The sequence below is a fragment of the Trichosurus vulpecula genome, chromosome 4 (genome assembly GCF_011100635.1).
Source record: "Trichosurus vulpecula isolate mTriVul1 chromosome 4, mTriVul1.pri, whole genome shotgun sequence".
NCBI lineage: Eukaryota > Metazoa > Chordata > Mammalia > Diprotodontia > Phalangeridae > Trichosurus > Trichosurus vulpecula.
Window position 1 is genome coordinate 44866108 of NC_050576.1, and position 17730 is coordinate 44883837.

Below are 17730 nucleotides of genomic sequence, written 5' to 3' on the forward strand. Positions count from 1 at the left end.
GAAATTTTCAACAACATTTTATTTAATTGGAATATTAACAAATAATACCTTCAATTTCAAATAACATCATATGATTTCATATTCATATTCTAAGAGTGAATGTGCTAAAATTGACAGAATTGTGGAGTTATTGAGTTATTGCATTGAGTTCACGTGAATCTTGCAAAGCGCATCAAACTTTGCATCATAAATGATGGAAATCATATTGAAGATGTTATTTATTAATATTGCAATTAAATAAAATGTTGTTGAAAATTTCAGTCATTTCTTGAAAATATGCATTTTTGTCTGTGTCCAGACTTTAGGAATACCCTGTAGCTGTCAGAGCTAGTGTTTAGCCTTCAGTGGTGCTAACTTACCTATTGTGGAACTAACTAACCTTATTTTGCCTGCAGTTATTCACTGAATGTCTTATTTTCATGGACTGAATTAGTGATGTTAGGTGGAAGATACACAGATGATTCAGAGTTGGTCATCCTCATTAACAAGTTTCGGCACGCCCATAGTTTACAAATTAATTGTACTACAAAAGTCTGTAATTCACTTGTTTGGTTTAAAATGCCAAACCTCTATCCTTTTCTTTTAAACAATTACATTTTTTTAAATTATAGGCATATATTAAACTTAACAAAGTAGTAGCAAATTGCTTTATTTATTTGTGTCCCTTTCTGAATTATTTGGCTTTCTTCTCAGGATTTTTAAAAAATGCTTTATTAATGCACTTTTCTTTCTTTCTTTTTTGCCTCTCTGTCAGTAGCCACTAATTCTCTTCTTTCTCAAATAAAAGCCTACTTTTATCACAAATAAGTATAGCCAAGCAAAACAAATCAACATATTATATTGGCCATGTCTAAAATTTCATGTCTTATTCTGCAACTCAAGTTCGTCCCTTGTCTCCTAATAGGCAGGAGGCATGTTTAATTATTTCTGAAGTCATGGTTGGTTACTACATTGATTAGAATGTTGAAGTTGGGGACAAAGCCAAGATAGTGGCTGGAAAGCAGGGACCCGCCTAAAGCTTTCCCCCAGGACCCTCCAAACACCCATAAAAATGGCTCTGAACAAATTCTAGAACTGCAGAACCCACGAAGTAGCAAAGGGAAGCAGGGCTGCAGCCTAGGACAACCTGGATGGTTGCTGGGTAAGGTCTATCGAGCATGGAGCTGGGAGCAGAGCAGAGCAGAGCCTAGCATGGGCTGCGCCTGGACCAATCAGACCAGGAGCCAGGTGGAAAAGGCCCTAGTGCCCTGAATCAATAAGCTGTGGCAGTTACCAGACTTCTCAACCCACAAACACCAAAGACAACAGAGAAGGTTAGTAGGAAAATCTGTGGGGACAGAGTGAAAGGAGTTCCTGGTTTGGCCACTGCCCTGGGGGCAGAAGAGGTGGTGCAGCTGCAGAACTACAGCTGCAGTTGCTTCAGGCCCCAGGCCCACCTGGTGGGAGGAATTAAGTGGCAGATCCCAGTGGGAGTGCAGAGCCTGCTTAAGATCTGAGTCCTGTCCAGGTTGGTGGTTCTTGGGAGAGGAGGAGCACTGGTATGGCAGAGCTTGCTGTGCAGAAATAGCGGTGAAAACAACAGCGCAGGCGCTCAAGCTTGGAACAAAGTACTCTATACTCTATAAGCAGTCATACCCCAACGAAAAACTCAAGGGTCAAGGCTGGGAACATGGCCAGGCAGTGAAAATGGACTCAGATTCAGACTCAGACTTCGGAATCGTTCTTTGGTGACAAAGAAGACCAAAACATACAGCCAGAAGAAGTCAACAAAGTCAAAGAGCCTACATCAAAAGCCTCCACAAAAAACATGAACTGGTCTCAGGCCATGGAAGAGCTCAAAAAGGATTTGGAAAAGCAAGTTAGAGAAGTGAAGGAAAAATAGGGAAGAGAAATGAGAATGATGCAAGAAAACCATGAAAAACAAGTCAATGACTTGCTAAAGGAGACCCTCCCCCCCAAAATACTGAAGAAAACAACAACTTAAAAAATAGGCTAACTCAAATGGCAAAAGAGCTCCAAACAGCCAATGAGGAGAAGAATGCCTTGAAAGGCAGAATTAGCCAAATGGAAAAGGAGGTCCAAAAGACCACTGAAGAAAATACTACCTTAAAAATGAGATTGAAGCAAGTAGAAGCTAGTGACTTGATGAGAAATCAAGATATTATAAAACAGAATCAAAGGAATGAAAAAATGGGAGAAAATGTGAAATATCTCATTGGAAAAACCACTGACCTGGAAAATAGATCCAGGAGAGATCATTTAAAAATTATTGGACTACCTGAAAGCCATGATCAAAAAAAAGAGCCTAGATATCATCTTTCAAGAAATTGTGAAGGAAAACTGCCCTGATATTCTAGAACCAGAGGGTAAAATAGAAATTGAAAGACTCCACCGATTGCCTCCTGAAATAGATCCCAAAAAGAAAACTCCTAGGAATATTGTTGCCAAACTCCAGAGCTCCCAGATCAAGGAGAAGATACTGCAAGCAGCCAGAAAGAAACAATTTCAATATTGTGGAAACATAATCAGGATAACACAAGATCTAGCAGCTTCTACATTAAGGGATCGAAGGGCTTGGAATATGATATTCCGGAGGTCAAAGGAGCTAGGATTAAAACCAAGAATTACCTACCCAGCAAAACTGAGTATCATGCTCCAAGGCAAAATATGGACTTTCAATAAAATAGAGGACTTTCAAGCTTTCTCAATGAAAAGAGCAGAGCTGAATAGAAAATTTGACTTTCAAACACAAGAATTAAGAGGAGCATGAAAAGTATCAAAGATGAAATGGACCAGATTACAACCTGGTGAACTTTGAAAGATCAGAAGAGCCACCAGAAGTCCAGCAGCTGGAGTGGCCTGCTGGACTCAGCTGGACAGTGAATCAACCCTGCAGCTGAGACACCACATCCTGCAAGCAAAGGAACAATTACTTGATCGAGTATGCCGCATCCAGAAGTGAATTTGGTTGGGGAATGATTAGTAGTGTCAGTAGTCAGTAAACATTTATTAAATGCCTGCTAGGTGCCAAGTACTGTGTTAAGCACTGGGTATACAAATATCAGAAGGAAAGACAGTTCCTGCGCTTAAAGAGGGAACATTTGAGTCTACCGTCCTGTGAGGGTGAGGCAGAAGAGAAGAGTGGGCTCCCAACTTCAGAGTTTTGTGATTCGGTTCTTGCAATATCTTCTTAGTAAATATCTGGGAATATTTTAGAAGTATCAAAAGTGGATTTTTTGGGAGACCATAACTTACTCCATGTTGTGTTATATTTGCTATTATTATATCAATGTATTGAATGTCTCCTTTGGCAAAAAAAAAAAAAAAGAATAAAAATGTTGAAGTCTTTCAACTTTGTTTTTTTGTTCTTTTGTATTATTGTGGTCATTTTGTGACTTATTCTTCTGGTTCTCCTCGTTTCATCCTACATCAATTCACATCTTCTCAAGTTTCTTTCCTTTTTTTCCCTTCATGTTCCTTTTTTTATAGCACAATAATAAAATGCATTTCCTGCATAAGAATAATGCTGTACAAGGTGGCAATGTTTCTAGGCTAACTTCAAAAACTCTAACATAATATAGTGATCTGTCGTTGTGGTGTGGATTCATCCATTGTCAAAGGCTGTGTCAGAGGAACACAAGCACTCTGGGTAGGTCCTATTGATCAATCAATCCAGTTAAACATTTTCTGAATACCTACTATGTATTGGGCACTGTGCTAAGTGCAGAAGATACAAAGAAAGGCAAAAGAAAATCATGCCCTAGATTAGAGGTGTTCACAATCTAATTTCTCTAACTGTAAAGATTCCCATGATTGGCTTGGTGACCGTATGTTTTATGTTTGATAATCAACTTAGTTAAGTTTGGTGAAGCTTAGTGTGAGGTTGGCTGTAAGGTGAATTTTTCAGCCACAGCCAATTCTTGAAGGCCATTTTTAAAAAAAATTTATCATTTTTATTTAATGTTTTAGTTTTCAACATTGGTTTCCACAAGATTTTGGGTTACAAATTTTCTCCCCATTTCTACCCTCCCCCCCATTCCAAGATGGCATATATTCTGATTGCCTCATTCCCCAGTCAGCCCTCCCTTCTGTCACCCCACTCCCCCACCCCCATCCTCTTTCCCCTTACTTTCTTATAGGGCAGGATTGATTTCTATGCCCCATTCCCTATATATCCTGTTTCCCAGCTGCATGAAAAGACAACTTTTTTTTGAGCATCTGCTTTTACAACTTTGCATTCCAAATTCTCTCCCCTCTTCCCTTCCCACCCACCCTCCCTAGGAAGGCAAGCAATTCAACATAGGTCACATGTGTATCATTATGTAAAACACTTCCATAATAATCATGTTGTGAAAGGCTAACTATATTTCCTTCCATCCTATCCTGTCCCCCTTTATTCAGTTTTCTCCCTTGACCCTGTCCCTTTTCAAAAGTGTTTGTTTTTGATTACCTCCTCCCCCTATCTGCCCTCCCTTCTATCATTCCCCCTTTTTTATCCCCTTTCCCTTACTTTCCTGTGAAATAAGATACCCAGTTGAGTGTGTATGTTATTCCCTTCTCAAGTTGAATCCAATGAGAGCAAGATTCACCCATTCCCCCTCACTTGCCCCCTCTTCCCTTCCAACAGAACTGCTTTTTCTTGCCACTTTTATGTGAGATAATTTACCCCATTCTATCTCTCCCTTTCTCCCTCTCTCAGTATATTCCTCTCTCACCCCTTAAATTTTTTTATTTCTTTTAGATATTATCCCTTCATATTCAACTCACCCTGTGCCCTCTGTCTATAAATAGGGAATATCTGTGTATAAATAGGGAATATCTTCAGCTACCGTAATACTGAGAAAGGTCTCATCTTTCTGTGTAGGAATGTAAACATAACAGTTCAACTTTAGTAAGTCCCTTATGAATTCTCTTTCTCATTTACCTTTTCATGCTTCTCTTGATTTGAAAGTGCGATTTTCTATTCAGCTCTGGTCTTTTCATTGAGAAAGCTTGAAAGTCCTCTATTTTATTGAAAATCCATATTTTGCCTTGGTGCGTTATACTCAGTTTTGCTTGGTTTTAATCCTAGCTTCTTTGACCTCCAGAATATCATAATCCAAGCCCTTCGATCCGTTAATGTAGAAGCTGCTAGATCTTGTGTTATCCTGATTGTATTTCCACAGTATTCAAATTGTTTCTTTCTGGCTGCTTGCAGTATTTCCCCTTGATCTGGGAGCTCTGGAGTTTGGTGACAATATTCCTAGGAGTTTTCTTTTTGGGATCTTTTTCAGAAGGTGATCGGTGGATTCTTTCAATTTCTATTTTACCCTCTGGTTCTAGAATATCAGGGCAGTTTTCCTTCACAATTTCTTGAAAGATGATGTCTAGGCTCTTTTTTTTGATCATGGCTTTCAGGTAGTCCACTAATTTTTAAATGATCTCTCCTGCATCTGTTTTCCAGGTCAGTGGTTTTTCCAATGAAATATTTCATATTGTCTTCCATTTTTTCATTCCTTTGATTCTGTTTTATGATACCTTGATTTCTCGTCAAGTCACTAGCTTCTACTTGCTCCAGTCTGATTTTTAAGTTGTTATTTTCTTCAGTGGTCTTTTGGACCTCCTTTTCCATTTGGCCAATTATGCCCTTCAAGGCATTCTTTTCCTCATTGGCTTTTTGGAGCTCTTTTGACATTTGGATTAGTCTATTCTTTAAGGTGGTATTTTCTTCAGTATTTTGGGGGGGAGGGTCTCCTTTAGCAAGTCATTGACTTGTTTTTCATGGTTTTCTTGCATCTCTCTCATTTCTCTTCCCAATTTTTCCTCTACTTCTCTTACTTGCTTTTCCAAATATTTTTTGAGCTCTTCTATGGCCTGATCCCAATTCATATTTTTCTTGGAGGCTTTCGATGTAGGCTCTTTCGCTTTGTTGACTTCTTCTGGCTGTATGTTTTGATCTTCTTTGTCACCAAAAAAGGAATCTAGAGTTTGAGTTTGGGTCTGAGTTCATTTATGTTGCCTGTTCATGTTCCCAACCAAGTACTTGACCCTTGAGCTTTTTGTCAGTGCATGACTGCTTGTAGAGTAGAGAGTACTTTGTCCCAAGCTTTAGGGTCCAAACACTGTTGTTTTCTGACCTTCTTCTACTCCATTGTCACCCCTGCCTCTGTCACAGCAGTGCTCCTCCTCCCCCAATAATCGCCAACCAGGACTGCAATACAGAACTGAGCAGGGCACAGCAAGAGAACCTTCCTTTGTTCCCACAAAGCGCTCCTTGCACTCCCTCTTTGATCCACTGCTAGATTCCTCCCACCTTGTGAGCCAGGGACTCGGGAAGCAGCTAATGCTGGAGCTCTGGAAGCAGCCTCAGGAGCTTCCTGCTGCTGCCACCGCCAATGTTGCACCACCTCCGACACCCCCAGGGCTGGTGGCTGGACCGGTCTCAACTCGATCCGGCAGTTTCCCCCTAACCTGGTCTTTGGCGTTTGTGGGTTGAGAAGTCTGGTAACTGTCACAGCTCAATGATTCATGGCCCTAGGGCCAGTTCTGCTGGCTGACTCCAGCTCTGGTCTGTCCTCGCATGGCCTGCGCTGCGCTCTGCTCCCAGCACCGTGCTGTAGACCCTTCCCGGCAACCATCCAGGTTCTCCTGGGCTGGAGACCTCTTTCCCTCAGCTATTGCGTGGGTTCCACAGCTCTAGAATTTGTTCAGAGCCATTTTTTACAGGTGTTTGGAGGGATTTGGGGGAGAGCTTAAGCAAGTCCCTGCTTTCCAGCTGCCATCTTGGCTCTGTCCCCTGAAGACCATTTTTTAATTTGTAGATAGGTTACAATATGTGTTTATGGAATAAAAAAAAAAACCTGAATACCTGAAAATTCACAGATTTTTGAAGTATTGTATAGTGGAACTATGCATATTTATTATGTCGTTTAATGGGGAAAATGCATTTCAAATTCCAGTTGGGGAATGTCAGGAACACATTTAACGTACTTGAAGTACATTGATATCAAACAGTATAAAGTCTTATCACCATATGTAACATTGCTATGAAAATTCAGGTCTCTGGCTTAGGACCCTTGAATATCATCTCACCCTGTTGGTAGTAGCAGGGAGAACTTTCTCAGCTCTTAGCCACTAGTTAGATTACCTGGGGAGGGAACTTCACCCCCTGGAGGTGGGGAGAGCAGAGACCAAGGTGGAGATTCTAGGGCAAGGGTTGAGAGCCTTGGAAGGCTCAGGCTGCTGCTTATCCTTACGTATAAAAATATGAAAAATCCTGGTGATATTAAAGGATACAGCTAAGTAGTTCTAAGATTAAAGTTTGGGGTAGTTTCTTTGTAACTTATTTGTAGTTGTGATCGGTGTGTATATAGGTTTCCAGCTTTTGAAACTTGAAGTTTTATTAAAATGAATTGCACTAGGTGTTTACAAGGAATTTTTTTATTATATCTATTAAATATTTGCTATCAGTGGAAGTTTCAGCTTGCTTAAATGTGGGATGATAGGAGCTCTATTTTCTTGGTGTATTTCTTTGGAATGTTGTACAAGTAGAAGCATGTCTGTAGTATCACTTACAGTGATTTTTCAGAAGGACTATTAGTTTAAATAATGTGTCTAGCTAAATCAGATTTTGATTGTAAGACACTTCCAAAAAATGTAAAATGAGTTATGGACTGCAGTTGTCACGAGTCATGTAATTTTATACTCTTTATCCCATATTGACAATATCTTAAGGGCCTAAGTACAATACCCTCCAAGTATATGAAATTCTGTTAAAGATTACAGGAGTTGAAGGCAGTCTTAAAATGTTATTAAATGTTGAGAATGAACATAGAGACAGATATTTATAAGCCCCAAACTGTTGTTTCAAAGTCAGACTTTTGGACTTTTTTGATTTATGCTTTATTCTGTAGTTTTAATGGATTTAGTTACTGAAGTCCCTGAGAATTGTAGGGATGGCAGGGAAGGAGAGAAATAGCTGCAGGAAGAAACGGAGGGAAAGATTTCTAAGTCTGCTTTTTGGTAAAAAGTAAGTAGAAGCAATTTTGGGTTTCTTGGTTTTTTTTCCATCTGTGTGAAGTATGTATAATTAGGAATAAGAAAACCAAGAGATTGTTTTACATTTTACTTAGGAATTTTTTTCAGTAGAGGGGAGCTTACTTGATTATATGAGGGAAACTTTTTAAAAATAAGTTTTTTCTTATGATTTTTACATCACTTATATTTTCCATTGTATACTTTCTCTCTCTCTGTTTCATGCTCTGTCTCTCTGTCTCTGTTTCTCTCTTTCTCTTTCTCTCTCTCTCTCCCTCTCCTTCTCCCCCAGAGTCATCTCCTGAAAGGAAGAATTAAAAAGAGAAAAAATAGTCTAGCAAAACTAATCAATGGATCAAAAAAATCTGATATATATCTAAACTCAGCATGTCCAGAACTAAACTCATCTTTTAAAATTTTTTTTAATTAAAAATGTTTAATATACATTAAGCTGCCTTAAGGCTCCCTTTTCTTTCTCTCCTATTGAGATAGCAAGAACCCTGTTACAAGCATGTAATTAAGCAAAACAACATTCCGCATTGCCCATGTCCAAAAAAATGTCTCAACTTGACCCCTGAGTCCATCATTTCTCTAGAGGTTAGAGCTATTAAGACATTTGTATTAAATTTCTAAAGTTTTAATAAAGGAATTTATAAGAAAACATCTAAACTTATATTGGCTGAAGTACAGTTTTGAATCTCTTTAAAAAATATTTTATTTTATATTTTAAACAAGGGTTTTTCACAGTAACTTAAGGAAGAGATCTGAGAAAAGTTTATCTTGGCAAATCTGGAATAATAATCTGCTCTCTTTTCTTTCTAACAGATTTAATTGAAAATGTTTACTTCTCTTCAATGAAGAAAAGAGAACTCAGAGGTTTAAAGGACAATGAACTGAATGCACAGAGACCGCACAACAGCATCACAGTCTCTAAGAAACGTAACTGGCTACATCAGAGCGCTCTAAGGTTTCCTGATCAGGAAGAAGAATTTAAGAAGGCTCAAGAGATCACCCACATATTCAGATCTCCTTCATTAGCTCAACGTCATCTATCGAAAACTGCTAATGCTACAGACTCTTCATTGTCAAAAAATTATACTTTAGAATTTAGTGAGGAAAATGATGCAGATGATGAAGGCGAAATATGGTACAACCCAATTCCTGAGGATGACGACCATGTCTTTTACAGTGTCGCTAGTTCTGAGGAAACAAATCCTGTTAATTTGGGTATTTCAGCCCTCACTTTGAAAGCATCATCTGGAAATGACTTGGCAAAACCAGTGAGGCGTGCTGAAAGCTTGCCATTTTCTTCTGAACATGTTAATGTTCAAGTAGCACAGCCAACTGAAATTAATCAGGTAGATTCCATGTGTTCTACAGAATTTGTACAGCTGAACAAGCAGAGGTGTGGATGTAGGACTCAAGATAGTTCTCTGGTTGAAGAAAGTCCCACTTTGAAACCGATTACAGGTAAGTTTGGACATAAATATAGCACTTATGTTCTCTCTTACTCACCTTTGGCAACAGCTGAAACAAATTTTAGTAGATTCCTGTTTGATGTATTTTTTCCCGTTTTTTCTATTGGATAGCCATGGTATAGTGCTGAGGTGTCAGGTACATTGTGGTAGTCTCATGTGTTCCACAATACACCTGAGTGTGACTCCAACCAGATTAAAATGTAGTCCCATATGTTTCTCATGTGTTGATGTAGTAGTAAAAAACAGAAATATATAAAGATGCGTGGTTTTCTCTGTCAGGATGGGGCCTACAAGGATCCTTATGTACAGTTTAGTGGCCCCCATTTTTATTTGAGTTTGACACCATTGGTGTAGTGGATACAGGGCTTGTCTCTGCATCAGGAAGAACTGAGGTCAGGTCCCGCCTCTGAGATAAGCTGGCTTGGTGATACTGGGCCAGTCATTTATCATCCAGGTGTTTGAGGCAGTTCTCTATGTGTTTCAGAGCAGGTGTTGAGCTGTATTGGTAGAAGGGAGAGGTTTCTTCATTAAGAACTACCTGTGCCAATGAAATCCAGGTAAAAATAGATGTAATTATGAAATTATAAGTAAAACTTAAATGTCAATATTTTTGGTGGCTTTGAATCACTTTTGTACATAGCATTACTGGCTTAATAGTGTTAACTAAAATGTCAGACATTTCCCAGTAGGGCAGGAACAAGATTAAAATGTAATTGGGACATATTTAATAAAATAAACAAAAATACAGGGAACATAGCTAATGTTAACATGTGGTTTTTTAAGTTAGTATGTGACCAGCAAGGATCCTTATGGACAGTTCAGTGACTCCTATTTCTGTTAGTCTAGACTACTATAATGACATTTCTTGATTTAATTGTAAGGATGATATTGTGTTGAATAGAAGGAAAAAAATCTATTTCTCATATAAATAAGTTATTATTTAATTTAATTCTCCCCTTTAAAACTAGGTAATGACCCTGGAAAGCTGTATTTCTTTTTTTTTTTTTAAATTTATTTAACATATTTAGTTTTTAGCATTGATTTTCACAAGAGTTTGGATTACAAATTTTCTCCCCATTTCTACCCTCCCCCCCACTCCAAGATGGCGTATATTCTGGTTGCCCTGTTCCCCAGTCAGCGCTCCCCTCTGTCACCCCACTCCCCTCCCATCCCCTTTTCCCTTCCTTTCTTGTAGGGCAAGATAAATTTTTACGCCCCATTGCCTGTGTATCTTATTTTCTTGTTGCATGCAAAAACATTTTTGTTTGTTTTTGAACATCTGCTTTTAAAACTTTGAGTTCCAAATTCTCTCCCCTCTTCCCTTCCCACCCACCCTCCCTAAGAAGTCAAGCAATTCAACATGGGCCACATGTGTATCATTATGTATAACCCTTCCACAATACTCATGTTGTGAAAGACTAACTATATTTTGCTCCTTCCCAACCCATCCCCCTTAATTGAATTTTCTCCCTTGACCCTGTCCCCTTTCGAAAGTGTTTGTTTTTGACTACCTCCACCCCCATCTGCCCTCCCCTCCATCATCCGCCCCATTTTTTTTTATCTTCTTTCCTGTGGGGTAAGATTCCCAATTGGGTATGTATGGTATTCCCTCCTTAGGCCAAATCTAATGAGAGCAATGTTCACTCATTCCCCCCTCATCCACCCTCTCCCTTCCTCCCACAGAACTGCTTCCTCTTGCCACCTTTATGGGAGATAATCCATCCCATTCTATCTCTCCTTATCTCCCTCTCTCAGTATGTTCCTCCCTCATCCCTTAATTTGATTTTATTTCTTTTAGATATCTTCCCTTCATCTTCAACTCACCCTGTGTCCGCTCTCTCCCTCTCGCACTCTCGCGCGCTCTCTCTCTCTCTCTCTATATGTATATATACACATACACACATAGATATATACATACATACACATTCACCCATATATATACATAAACATATATGTATGCATATTCCCTTCAGCTACCCTAATACTGAGGTCTCATGAATCATACACATCATCTTTCCATGTAGGAATGTAAACAAAACAGTTGACCTTTAGTAAGTCCCTTGCAATTTCTTTTTCTTGTTCTTTTTCTTGATTACCTTTTCATGCTTCTCTTGATTCTTGTGTTTGAAAGTCAAATTTTCTATTCAGCTCTGGTCTTTTCACTGAGAAAGCTTGAAAGTCCTCTATTTTATTGAAAGTCCATATTTTGCCTTGGAGCATGATACTTAGTTTTGCTGGGTAGGTGATTCTAGGTTTTAATCCTAGCTCCATTGACCTCCGGAATATCGTATTCCAAGCCCTTCGATCTCTTAATGTAGAGGCTGCCAGATCTTGCGTTATTCTGATTGGGTTTCCACAATACTCAAATTGTTTCTTTCTGGCTGCTTGCAGTATTTTCTCCTTGATCTGGGAGCTCTGGAATTTGGCAACAATATTCCTGGGAGATTTCTTTTTGGGATCTATTTGAGGAGGCGATCGATGGATTTTTTCAATTTCTATTTTTCCCTGTGGCTCTAGAATATCAGGGCAGTTCTCCTTGATAATTTCTTGAAAGAGGATATCTAGGCTCTTTTTTTTGATCATGGCTTTCAGGTAGTCCAATAATTTTTAAATGATCTCTCCTGGATCTATTTTCCAGGTCAGTGGTTTTTCCAATGAGATATTTCACATTATCTTCCATTTTTTCATTCCTTTGGTTCTGTTTTATAATATCTTGATTTCTCATAAAGTCACTAGCTTCCACTTGCTCCAATCTAATTTTTAAAGTAGTATTTTCTTCAGTGGTCTTTTGGACCTCCTTTTCCATATGGCTAATTCTGCCTTTCAAGGCATTCTTCTCCTCATTGGCTTTTTGGAGCTCTTTTGCCATTTGAGTTAGTCTGTTTTTTAAGGTGTTGTTTTCTTCAGTGTATTTTTCGGTATTCTTTTGGGTCTCCTTTAGCAAGTCATTGACTTGTTTTTCATGGTTTTCTTGCATCATTCTCATTTCTTTTCCCAATTTTTCCTCCACTTCTCTAACTTGCTTTTCCAAATCCTTTTTGAGCTCTTCCATGGCCTGGGACCAGTTCATGTTTTTGTTGGAGGCTTTTGGTGTAGGCTCTAGCACTTTATTGACTTCTTTAGGCTGTATGTTTTGGTCTTCTTTGTCAGCAAAGAAAGAATGCAAAGTCTGAGACTGAATCTCGGCGCGTTTTCGCTGCCTGGCCATATTCCCAGCCAACTAACTTGACCTTTGAGTTTTTCAGTGGGGTATGACTGCTTGTAGACTAGAGATTTCCATGTTCCACGTTTGGGGGGGAGGTGCCAGCTCTGCCACACCAGCACTGCTCCTTACCCAACCCTCAACCCAGACTGGGCTTAGATCTTCAGCAGGCTGTTGCACTCCTGCTCTGATCCGCCACTGAATTCCTCCCACCAGGTGGGCCTGGAGCCGGAAGTAACAACAGCTGTAACTGCGCCACCTCCGCTGCCCCCGGGGCTGGAAGCCGAACCGCGAACTCCTTCTACTCCCGCAGCTTTTCCCACTAACCTTCTCCGCAGTCTTTGGTGTTTGTGGGTTAAGGAGTCTGGTAACTGCCGCAGCTCACTGATTCAGGGCGCTAGGGCCCCCTCTGCCCGGCTTCTGGTCTGGATGGTCCACGCCGCCCACGCTGGACTCTGCTCCACTCCATTCCCAGCTCCCAGCTCCGCGTGGGATAGATCTCACCCAGAGACCATCCAGGCTGTCCTGGGCTGGAGCCCTGCTTCCCTCTGCTGTTTTGTGGGTTCTGCCGTTCTAGGATTGGTTCAGAGCCATTTTTTACAGGTTTTTGGAAGGACTCCGTACGGAGCTCACACTAGTTCCTGCTTACCAGCTGCCATCTTGGCTCCGCCCCCGAAAGCTGTATTTCTAATGAGCCTAATGGTCAGTGAAATGATTCCTTATAACCATTAATGTAAACTGTACACTGACAAAATTAGAATAAAAGCTAGTATTTCCATAGGACCTACTATGTACTAGGCACTGTAGTAAGTGCTTTACAAATATTATTTCATCTGATTCTCACAACAAGCCAGGGAGGTGACTGCTTGGATTTGTAGAGAGTTGGAAGCAGGGTGCAAACTATTCCTCTTCTAGCAACATTCAGTTTTTGAACATTTGGGACAGATGCTGATTGGTAAGGATGCAGGGAACTCCCCTACCATTTGGGGTTAGTGATGTCATTATGTGCTGGCATTTTCCTGTTCTTTTCCTACCTTTCTTATGCATGCAAACCAGTATAAACTTAGATTTCTTTTTGAGGATAAAATTTAAAATATCAAGTAATCTTTCTTAAAATTTTTGCTAATTGTTTACATATTTGCATAAATGTTTCTTGTTAATAATCAGAAACTAAGGCTATTGAGAGTTATTGCAGGTGTAACTGAGAAAATTTATCTGTAAAAATTAGTCCTTTTTCTGCATAGTTTATATTTATAAAGACCATCTGGCTGTAGTAACAATTTGTAGATCCTGGTGCCCCTCTTAGACTCATGTTGTTCTCTGGGTGTAAAAGTAATACTCGAAAACTTTTGTAGAAAATAAAACAGACTGAATACCATGTTATAATTAATCTTTATGTTATTATATAGAATGGCCCTCCCTAAACTTTTCCTCTGATACTAAATACCGGTGCCCTGAAGTTCTCAAAAGTTATATTGAGTCCAAACTCTGATAAAGCCTAAAGGCCAAAAAGCCTTTGAATATGGATTGGTATTTGAACTGTATGTTTCCTGTACAAGAATTAGCTGAGCTATGAGTTCCAAGAGATCCATTCTCATAATTTCTAAGAGCTGATGTACAAAATACAGTATAGATTATCATGATTAAGTTAATTCAGTGTAATATTTCAATTATCCATGATTTCATCATGTATACTCCTTCCACTGATGCTAATAACAACCTATCCATACATTAATGGGCAATTTAATGTACATTCAATTGGACTTAGAACAAAAGTCTAAATTTTTGGAGAAGTATGTCCGGCTTAAAACAAAAATATTATTCTGTTGGCCAAGTCTTTTCTTTCTGTATTTGTGTCCCCAAGACTTCTCACCTTGTGACACATAGTAGGTGCTTAATAAGTACTTGTTAATTGAGTACATACAGTGTGACCAAGGTAAGGGGAAAAAAAGTCCTAAGAAGGAGGAAAGGTATGGTCCACTGTGTTAAATGTTATTGAGAGGTCAAGGTCAGAAAAAGTCCATTAGATTTAATTTTAAATGTTTCCAGAGGGCTCTCAAAGTAGAGATGGTGGGACCGGAGATAAGAAAGTGGGTGGTGAGGAAGGGGAAGGGGAAGAAGGGCAGAGCAGACTGAATAGTAGGTATTCCTTTAAGTTCAGGGTTATAGGGCAGGAAAGATCAAGGGAATGAGGAATTCAGAAGTGGAGAGAGCTTTAGTGAAGTGTCCAACCATTGGATTCAGACTGGGAAGGAAGCAAACTGAGGTCAGGACAGGTTTGGTAGGGGAGAGCAGCCCAAGATCTTGAGCCTGTAGAGCAGGTATAAAAAGAGTAAGGGAACTGAGAAATTGACCTAGTAGGAACTTGTGGTTGGGCAGTTGAAAAGCTCAGGACTTTGGAAGTGAGAACCTCTTGAGTGATGCTGAAGGCAAAAGTATGACCGTCCTGATGGTCAGCTGAAGTAGAGAGGAGGTAAGATATCATAGGAGTCAAGTCCAGGAAATTGTGAGGATGGGGTATGAGGTTTTCATATCTCATCTGATCAGCATGGCAACCATGTTCTAGGTGTTTACAGTTTGTGATAACTGAGACTCTGAAGAGGTGACATCATGTGGTTATACAGCTAGTGAGCACCAGAAATGGGATTCAAACCCTGGCCTCTCTTGAGTCTGGCATTTTTTCTACATCACAGTGCTGCTTCTTTCTCTGTCTTCCTCTCTCTTTTTAAATTTTTTTTTGTTACATTAGAGTTCCAAGCTGTTTCCTTCCCTTGCTCCCAACCCTGTACTAGAGAAGGCCAATATTTGACAGATATATGTGTGTGTGTGTGTGTGTGTGTGTGTGTGTGTGTGAAACTATACAATACATAATTCCATATACCAGTTCTTTTTCTGGAGGTGAATGGCATCTTCATAGGTTTGATTTGAATATTCATACAACTCAGAATAGCTTAGTCATTCACATTTACTCTTTGAACAGTTTTACTGTTACTGTATATAACATTGCTCATTTCCGCCTTCATTATTCCATGCAAGTCTTTCCATGTTTTCCTGAAATCAACCAGCTCATCATTTTGTATAGCAGAGCAGTATTCCATCACTCTTATACCACAACTTGTTCAGCCATTCCCCAGTTGATGGGCATCCCCTCAATTTCCAGTTCTTTGCCATCACAAAGATAACTGCTATAAATATTTCAGAACATACAGGTTCTTTTCCTTTTTCTCTTATCACTTTGGGAAACAGATTTAATAGTGGTATTGCTGGGCCAAAGGGTCACCGTTTTATAACTCTTTGGGCATAATTCCAGATTGCTCTCCAAAATGGCTGCATCAGTTCACAGTTCTACCAGCAGTGTATTAGTGTCCCAATTTTTCCACATCCCCTCCAACATTTGTCATTTTACCTCTTCTATCATTTTAGCCACTTTGATAGTGGTATCTCAAAGTTGTTTTAACCAATAATGATTTAGAGCATTTTTATGTAACTATAATATAGCTTTGATTTCCTCATTGAAAAACTGCCTGTTCGTATCTTTTGACCATTTATCAATTGGGGAATTACTCATATTCTTATAAATTTGATGAAGTTCTCTACATAATTGAGATATGAGGCCTTTGCCTGAGAAACCTTCTATAACTTTTCCCCCAATCTTCTGCTTTCTCTGTAATCTTGGCTACATTGATTTTATTTTATTTTATTTTTTTGGAGGGTGGAAGGCAGGGCAATTGGGATTAAGTGACTTGCCCAAGGTCACACAGCTAGTAAGTGTGTCAAGTGTCTGAGGTTGGATTTGAACTCAGGTCCTCCTGACTCCAGGGCCAGTGCTCTATACTCACTGAGCCACCTAGCTGCCCAATTGGTTTTATTTTTACAAAACCTTTTTAATTTAGTGTAATCAGAATTATTCATTTTATATCTCACAATGCTCTCTATCTCATTTATTAATAAATTCTTCTCTCTATATAAATCTGACAGATAATATGTTCCATGGTCTTCTCATTTTCTTATGATACCTGATACCTCCTTTTATGTTTAGGTCATGCATCCATTTTTATCTTATCTTGGTAAATGGTATAAGATATCAGTTTACACCTAGTTTCTTCCAGTCTGCTTTCCAGTTTTCCCAACATTTTTACCAAACAGTGAGTTCTTATTCCCAAAGCTTAAATCTTTACATTTGTCAAGGAAAAGGTTATTATAATCATTTACTACTGTATGTTTGTTTTGTAGGGGAGAAGGGAAGGCAGTTGGCATTAAGTGACTTGCCCAAGGTCACACAGCTGGTGTGTCAAGTATCTGAGGCTATATTTGAACTCAGGTCCTCCTGACTCCAGGGCCGGTGCTTTACTTATTGTGCCACCTAGCTGCCCCGATTTACTACTGTATATTATGTGTCTAATCTGTTCCACTGATCCACCGTTCTATTCCTTAGCCAGTACCAGATAATTTTGACAGTTGCCACCTTATAATACATTTTAAGATCTGGCATTGCTACACCTCCTTCCTTTATATTTTTTTATGAATTCCTTTGATATTCTTGACTTTTTGTTCTTCCAAATGAACTTTGTTATTATTTTTTCTAGCTGAGTAAAATAATTTTTTGGAATGGCATCAAATATAAGTATATTTAGGTAGAATTGTCATTTTTATTTATTGGCTTGGACCACCCATGAACAGCTAATATAACTCCTGTTATTTAAATCTGATGAGTGCTTCTTTCTTGAATACATTTTACTCATACCTTTTGTTTTTACATCACCTTTATTTCCAAATGTACCCTCCTTTGAGAGCCATCTATCCCTTGTACCAAAGAATTAAAAAAGAGAGTCGGGGGTGGAGGGTGGAAAAAGGGGAAGCAGTTGAACAAAATGAACAACACAACAACCAAGTCTGTGCCAGTCCAAGGAGAATGACCTTTGCACTGGAAATGACAGAATAAAAACAGCTAACTGGTTGTTGATAAACAAGATAAGTGAGGACATAAGCAAACTTCTCCCCATTCAGTTTCATCCTTCAAATAGTGATTTTCCTAAA

The 17730-nt window shown here is 39.1% G+C and overlaps 1 protein-coding gene across 1 annotated transcript in view; it reads left to right on the plus strand.

Moving 5' to 3' along the window:
- SYDE2 (synapse defective Rho GTPase homolog 2) overlaps positions 1-17730 on the plus strand; it is a 109865-nt gene that overhangs the window by 21236 nt on the left and 70899 nt on the right. The window contains exon 2 of the mRNA XM_036755339.1: positions 8839-9483. Coding sequence (XP_036611234.1) covers positions 8839-9483 — 645 coding nt within the window. The remainder of the gene's footprint in view (positions 1-8838; positions 9484-17730) is intronic.